The sequence below is a fragment of the Hipposideros armiger genome, unplaced genomic scaffold, assembly GCF_001890085.2.
Source record: "Hipposideros armiger isolate ML-2016 unplaced genomic scaffold, ASM189008v1 scaffold_234, whole genome shotgun sequence".
Taxonomy (NCBI): Eukaryota; Metazoa; Chordata; class Mammalia; order Chiroptera; family Hipposideridae; genus Hipposideros; species Hipposideros armiger.
In genome coordinates this window covers 714990-722960 of record NW_017731584.1, presented here as the reverse complement: position 1 = coordinate 722960, position 7971 = coordinate 714990, and the positions used below count along the sequence as shown (strand labels likewise).

General features: G+C 39.0%; 1 protein-coding gene across 2 annotated transcripts in view; it reads left to right on the top strand.

The window, feature by feature from the left end:
* The window catches only part of MDN1 (midasin AAA ATPase 1), a 135963-nt gene that overhangs the window by 30623 nt on the left and 97369 nt on the right, over positions 1–7971 (top strand). For both annotated transcript variants that reach the window (XM_019654999.1, XM_019654998.1), the window contains exons 13-15: positions 1234–1346; positions 2496–2644; positions 3250–3310. In XM_019654999.1, coding sequence (XP_019510544.1) covers positions 1234–1346; positions 2496–2644; positions 3250–3310 — 323 coding nt within the window. The remainder of the gene's footprint in view (positions 1–1233; positions 1347–2495; positions 2645–3249; positions 3311–7971) is intronic.

Below are 7971 nucleotides of genomic sequence, written 5' to 3'. Positions count from 1 at the left end.
TCTAGCTGTTGTTCAGCATCTTAGCTGTGGAGGGCAGTGTCACTGGCCCTCATATGTGGGATCCGAACCAGGGCCCTCTGGCATCCCAAGCCAGTTCTCAATCATTGCGCCACTCAGCCGGCCCCTCTCCTGTGTTTTAATGAGCATGTTGTTCTGTAGGTTGTGGACTCAGGACTGGAACTGTGTCTTAGTAACACTTTTTTCTGTAGTTTTATGCACAGATTTTCCCCAACCTTTTATTAATATTTCCAAACATCAGAAAAGTTGAATAGTACCAGCGGATACCTGTATACACACTATTTAGGTCATTGCTGACATTGTTAATATTTTGCCATTCTTGTTTTATATCAAAATGTATATTTTTGGAGGGGAGAGCCTTTTCACAGTGGCATTGATAACTGGAAAAATGCCTGAAATCTATGTTAGGGCAGATAGATATCTGGCATTCCCAAATGAATGATGTTTCAAAAAAGCCTTATGTCAGTAACTGAAATAGAAGCATTCCTTTGGCTTCTGAAACCGTTGGGATGGTTTTGGCTGCTGGTAATAGGACACTTATTAAAGGAGCTTAATAAATACATTAATTATAGAAAGCAAGAGAAATGAAGGTATAATGAGTGGCTTAGACTGATCAGTAGTCATCCCCTTTGGTTGAGGAGGGCTTCACCTTCCATGAGCACTTTGTCCCTTTTATTCCTGGCAAGACCTGAACAAAATCTGAATTCTTTGGGTTAGTGACGAGGATAAATAAGAGAGGAGTGGCAGTTGGGTAGATGTCCTAGAGCGCCTGTCACGGCTTCTCTTTCTGCCTCGGCTGTAGTCAGATGTCCCATGGTTATTCAAGTCACTGTTGCCTGCGTTATGTTAGGTATTTGAAGCAGAGGGAAGCATAGCTGAAGAAAAATGACTTTGATTCCTTTTCGTATCTTTTAGGAGTAGAGATTGTATTAGCCCTTGTTGGGATATGCCCGTGTGTTCACTTTAGATATAGGCAGATATCTAAATAGGCTTATTTGAAGGAATAAAATTACTATTACAGGGAAACATAATGTTTTTTAAAAAACATTAGAAATTCGGAAAATAAAAAAACCTGCCAGCTAACTCGTCTATCTTGGAAGTACACAGTGCCTCTAAATAAAGGGCTGTTAGAGGGGTACAGTAAGCTTCATGGGTGAGGAAATGTTTGAAGAGTATACAGAATGTTATTCTGGTAAAATCTTTTTCCTCCTGTAGGCTGAATTCTTCTGTCAACTTTATAAACCAGAAATTGTCATCAATGAACTAGATGTGCAAGTGGGTCGAGTGCGACTTCTGCGGAAACAAAGTGAGGCTGTCCACATACAGAGGTAGGTAGTGTTCTAACCTAATCTGAGAGCTGTGAAGCTCTTAGGAACTTGACTGAAGGTCTAGTCTAGCCTCTTTGAGCAAAACGTGTCTGAACTGTGATCTCTCCAGTGCATGGGACAGTAAGGAGCAGTGTTTTTCCAAAGTATGTTCTATGAAACTAGATGTTAATTGGTAAAGAAGGTGATGAGAGAGGGTCATTAGAGACTTGGGTCTAGCAAAGATGTATTGGATTTTATTCACGGTAGCATATTTATGTGTGGCAAAGTAAGCCTCACTGGGAAGCCAGGCTAGGTCCTAACATTAGCCCGTTAACTTCTTAAAGCCTGGAATTATATTCTGAGACTTGGGTACCATTTATTAAATACTTAACTATATGCCTAACATTGTGCTAAGTGCTTTGCATATGTTTTCTCAAGTAGTGATTATAATAATTCTATAAATTAACAGTGTCCTAGGGCTGCCATAACAAATGACTATACATTGGCAACCAAAAACAACAGCTATTTATTCTCTCACAGTTCTGGAAGCTAGAAGTCCCAAATCAAGGTGTTGGCAGGGCCACACTTCCTCTGAAGCCTCTTGCCTCTTCCTGGCTTCTGATGGCTCTCAACAATCTTTGGTGTTCCCTGCCTTGTAGCTGCATCACTACAGTATTTGTCTCCATAGTCCTATAGTCTTTTTCCCCTGTGTGTGTTTCTAAACCTCTCCATATAAAAGACACTAGTCATTGGATATAAGGCCCACCCCTAAATCTAGTATAATAGGATTTTAACTTTATTATATCTGCAAAGACCCTCTATCCGAATGAGGTTACATTCACAGGCTCTGGGTATACATGAATTTTTGGGGAAGACTGTTCAGTCCACTACAACTAGTAACTGTTATTATCCAAATTTTACAGGTGAGGAAACCAAGGCTAAGAGAGGTTAAGTAATTTGCTCAAGGTGACATAGCTAGTACAGATAATGTCTTATCTTATTGGTGTTTTGAATCTCCAGAGCTTGGGAAAGTTCCAGGTGTGTAAATACTGAGTTTGTCTTCTCTTTCTTGTTTGTTGAGTCTGGAAAGTCTGGTTCCTCTAAGCAACGCTGAGGGAAGCTTGCATCCAGCTTCTCTGCTTACTTGCTTCCTTACTTTCCCCTTCCCAGGGAGAAGCTCACTTTTGCTGCTACGAGGCCCTCCTCTGTTCTTATCGAGCAGCTCGCTGTGTGTGTTAGCAAAGGGGAGCCGGTATTGCTGGTGGGAGAGACCGGCACTGGCAAAACCTCTACTGTCCAGTACTTGGCTCACATTACAGGTAACTCCAAGGGGTGCACTCTCTCCCCAGAAAATGAACATTTCACACCAACTGCTTGTTTTAAAAAATAAAATCCAAAGAATATTGGAGTTTAAAAAGCGCCACTATTCCACTTTATCTGGAAATAACACTGTTAACAGATTGGTATTAACTCTTTTTAGTTCTAACCCATGGTCTGCAAACATATATAGATTTGGTTTTGTTTTAAAACAAAATGGATTATGCTGTATGCATTGCATTTAGTTAAGCAAATTAGACAGCTTTAAAAAACAGAACTGCCTCACTTCTATTCTACTGGCTAAATAATATTCCACACTGGATAGTTATTAAATTCTAATTTGTAGACATTGACTTTTACTGAAGAATTTTTTTGTTGTTTTCGGTTATCCAATGCTAGAGCAGTAATACACAGTGAATCGTGTACGTATCTGTCTTGGTTAGGTGAAATTTTTGAATGGTTAAGATACCTGAAAGTAAAATGAGATCAGAGAAAACGCCCATTTAAAGATTTGCCCTGTGCCAGGTCTTCACATCCTTAAGGGTCACACTAGATATTATCGTTTTTAAGTTTTCGAAATGACTCTTTTGCCCCTTCTTTTTTAAAGGCCACCGTTTGAGGGTTGTCAATATGAATCAACAGAGTGACACTGCAGACTTGCTTGGAGGGTAAGTGCGGTTTTAAATTTTTTTCTTGTTATTTTGTATTCACAGCTTGAGGTAATAAATACTATTCTTCTACAAAGCTCAAAACTAGCCTTGGAAAAATGTTCAAAGGCTTGGTCCCCTACTCCCACCCCAACAGGGTATTTATTGCAATTTGAGGAGCTCTTGGGTATGTAGATGATTCTCTTCATTTTAAAAACACTTGCGGTTTTTGCTCTCAAAGATCATGCTGGAAGAGGGAGAAAAAAAGACAAGTATATAATCAACTAATATTTGTGTGCATAGTTTTTAACTAAAGTGTATAATCTGGGGTCACACTGCCTTCGAGCTGGATTATCTTTGTATCTTTGAAACATTAAGTAGCTCTCTACTTGGTCAAATGTTGCCCATGGGGTTCCACTGAGGTCATTAAAATGTCCTACTTCCCTGCTGTTGTTTTTGAATATGTTAGTTTCATGAACAATTTTAGTTTGTGCTGAAGGCTTTAAAGCTGATGATGCTACTGGCATACCTTATCTTGAGCAATATTGAATCTGCCTATTAACTCTGAACAATTGCTTTAAAAAACCCTTAAAGGCATAAAGTAATAGAATTTATTGTCCTTTTTTGCCTTTTTTGTAGTGTCTGCCAGAAAGCTCTTCATTTGTCTCTTTTTCGAGGGCCACATTATGCTGTAGCAGTATCTTTATTTTCACTCTTTTCTTGTCTCATATCCCTCCCCACTCTGGGTATAGTGCTACTTTGGAATCCTGCTTTGATTGGTGCTTTTCTTTTGCTTACCTACTCCCCCAGCCTATTACTTGTATTCTGCTATACACATATCATTAATTATGTGCTTAATTACAGCTTTTAAATTTATATTCTATCTTAAAATTAATTATCTGAGACATCTCTCTCTCACTCTAATTCTATTTTCACTTTGTTATTTTTCCCCGGTGATCTTTCTACCTTTTTAAAATTTTACTTCTGTTTAGTTAACTGACAGTCCCCCCATTCCCTCATTGAAATACTTGGCAATGTGTTCTTACTAATATATGGAATTTGTCATTTAGTAAGCATGTCTATACTGCTGTGTATTTCTCTCTATTCTGTGTCTATATATCGTACTGTTAAGTGTTCCTAACACAAATGGCATTAAGCTCATACTAATTCAGTATGGACAGGATCTGTCTCTTCTAAGAATTTATAGCGTCATGTCAGCCATTGCAAGTAGTTTTAAATGTAACAAGTACACAGGAGCCCTTCTGTGTCTTGACACAATTTATAATACAGGTTGGAATCAATATGATGACTAGAATTTTGTTTTGGTGCCAACTTGGTGAAAAGAATACACATTCTTTTTTCCTTGTAGCTTAGCATCAGTTATTAAAAGAAAACTACATGCACTTCAATTTTTGTATGGTTGGATGTATGCCTTGCTTTCTATACTTTTGTGTTACTGGAAAGTGATGTAAATGAATTCTTTTAACATATAACATTGTGATGCATAGATGACTCCCTTGCTTAAGAAGACTTGTGTATAAGATGGCAAGACTGAAAATGATTTTAAAAAGGCAAGGGAGTAGAAAACAAAATTTAGGAGTCAGCAGGGAGATGGGATAGAGAAGGGGTAATATTTCTGTCCTTGGGATGTGTGGTTAGTTTCATCTGTTTTCCTGTATGTTATAACGTATGTTACACATATTTTGCATGTATTAAATACTATGGTAAAAAATAATACAAGAAATTTATATGCCTAATTTGTCTGGTTTGCACATCTGCATTTTTTAGATTTTTTTTTTAATTATTAAGGATAAAGACATTTTATAAAAGTAAGGCCTTAAAGAGCATTAAACTCTTAAACTACATTACTGCACATTGCCTTCTGATCTTGTTGGTGTACATACCCCCTTGTTTTTTTATTAGTGTTACTGTGGTGTATCTTTCTCCTTCGTTTAATTTTTAACTCATTTTTGTCATATTTAAAGTGGGTTTCTGGTAGGCAGGACATAGACCTTCAAATTACTTGTGAGTAGAAAACTAAACCAAATTTCAACAGAGTTGGGAGTGGGGAGAGCCTATGAGGCTTCATGAAAAAGAGTAGAGCACGGAGGACTTAGATGAAATTCCGGGGTGACAAAGTGTAGCACAAAGTGACAAAATACAGAGCACCGCTTCACAGCATGGACTGTAGGGACGGGGACTGGGAGGGGAAGCCTCTGAGGGAGAAAGAGATATAGAGAGAAGGAGTTGGCAGTGAAGGAAAAAAAATGGGAGGAAAATTAAAGATAGAAATGAAATAAAACAGCCAACCTTCGTCCTCTTCCTCATCGCCACCCATAGAAAGATCCAGAAGAGAAACCGCACAGGAGAGAGCAGAGAGACGAGCTTGCTCACAAGCTTGGAATCCTGACCCCAAAACAAGAAGTGTTTCTTATCATTTCAGCTACTCAGCATGTACTGTTTTATGTTGCTTTTATACTTCATGTTCTTTCACATATTGTAATTTTGGAGAATCATTTTCCTTTATTTTGGCCATTTTCAAATGAACTGCTATACGCAACCTCTGAGTATATAACAGGTAGAACCTGAGTTACTCTCCATGAGGACTTGGTGCTCTAGACTACCCTCCTCCGCCACCCCTCGGCCTTTACGTTGCTCCTGTGGCATCTTTTCTCTGCAGGGGACACTTTGGAAACCCTGCGCTATGGTAGTTCTTAATTTGAGTCATCAGTTCTCCTACGTATCAGGTTGGGTCCCATTGAGTATTTGTGTTACACAGCTCATTTTGGTTTTTGGTTTTTCTTTTGTGAAATGTATGTATGCTTGCTCATTTTTCAATTACTTGAAACATGTTGACTTAACTGTTTCAGCCACTATGCTCAGTGTTAAATGAATAAACTTTTCTCTTCTGGAACTCAGTGTAATTTGAAATATTAAGCAACTTCTTTCATGAATTAAGTATACTGAGCCAATTAATAATAGTAATAATTATAACAGTTAACCTCTTATTTGGCATTCATATAAGAGTTAGGCACCATTTTGAGTCCTTTATCTGTGTTAACTCACTTGGCCTTCTTAACAATCATGAGGCACAGATTGATAATTGTCCCCATTTTACACCTGAGAGAATTGAGGCACACGGATTAAGTAGCTTGTTCAAGGTAATGGCTGGTCCATGATTTGAACCCAGGCTGGCTTGCCTTTTTTTTTTTTTTTAAGATTTTTATTGGGGAATTGGGGGAAGGGGAACAGACAACTTGCTGTCGTTTTTTTGTTTTTGTTTTTGTTTTGGTTCTTCAGTCTAGTTGTGGAGGACGTTGTTTCACTGACCTAAGTTGGCACCATCATTGCACTCTTCCCGGGCGAGGCAGTCGCCGGCTTCTGGACGGCTGCTCACTACGGCTGCTGGCCGCTCACGCTGGCTGCTGGCCACACACGGTAGCCCATGGCAACCCACTGCCACAGGGGCTGCAGCCTACACCGTCGCCGGCGACTCACAGCAGCCCATCTCCAGGTTGAGCTGTTGTTCAGCATCTTAGCTGTGGAGGGCAGTGTCACTGGCCCTCATATGTGGGATCCGAACCGGGGCCCTCTGGCGTCCCAAGCCAGTTCTTAACCATCGCGCCACTCGGCCGGCCCAAGGCAGGCTTTCTTGAGCATCTGTGTTCTTAGTCATTACTCTGCTGCCTCAGTTAGCTTTGAATCCTATTTATACTATTAACTTTAAGACTAGCAATTTTACTTAAATAATGTGTATTTTGTTTAATTTCTCACCACTTCTGTTGTCATTCTATCTAGTTCCTCATCTTTGCCCTGGTCCAGTGCATAGATCTCTCATCTTTGCTTCTACTCCTAACCTCTCTACAGTATGTCTTCCAGTTAGTAGTTACAACAGTCCTTTTAAAGTGTCATCACATCATATCACTTTCTTCCTCAAACCCCCCACTGACTTCTCAGTCCATTTAGAATATCATCCAAAGGCTTTATTTTGGCCTGTAAGGCCCTTCATAATCTGACACTGGCTTTTCTCTGACATAATCTCCTTCCTTTAGCTCTGCTATTGAGCTCCAGCCACACTCCATTTGATTAGATTGCAAACTGCAGAGAGGCAGGACTTTATGGATCTTGTTTACTCAGTGCCTAAACACATGACAGGCGCTCAGTAAATTTTTGTTGAATAAATGGAGTAAGGAAATGTCTTTAATAATGTGTTGATGCTTTCTTGTAAGTAAAAATTAGTTTGAAGTTCTCATACATTTTTTTGGAATCAGACTCTTCGATATAGATTCTCAGTATCAGCATTGGGTTTTACTTGTCTCATTGTTCCTCTCTCACAGGCCAATGAGTAAATAGTATCCATGAGTTCTCTAACTATGCTTGACTGTTCAGAAACATATTTTGGTATTGTTTCAGTTCTCAACTTAAATTATTTTCCTTGGAAATAAAATTTATGTCATCATCTATGAATTGTAGTATTTAGTTTTAGTATGTTAGTCTATGGAAAATTATACAGTTGAGATTTTCCAGGAAAAATTAGTGCCCCTTGAGCAACTTATCTTTTTAGCTAGAGCACTGTTTCTTTTTTTTTTTTTAAAGATTTTTTTATTGGGGAATTGAGGGAGGGGAACAGCGCTGGGGAATCAGGGAAGGGGAACAGACAAGTTGCTGTCCTTTTATTCTTC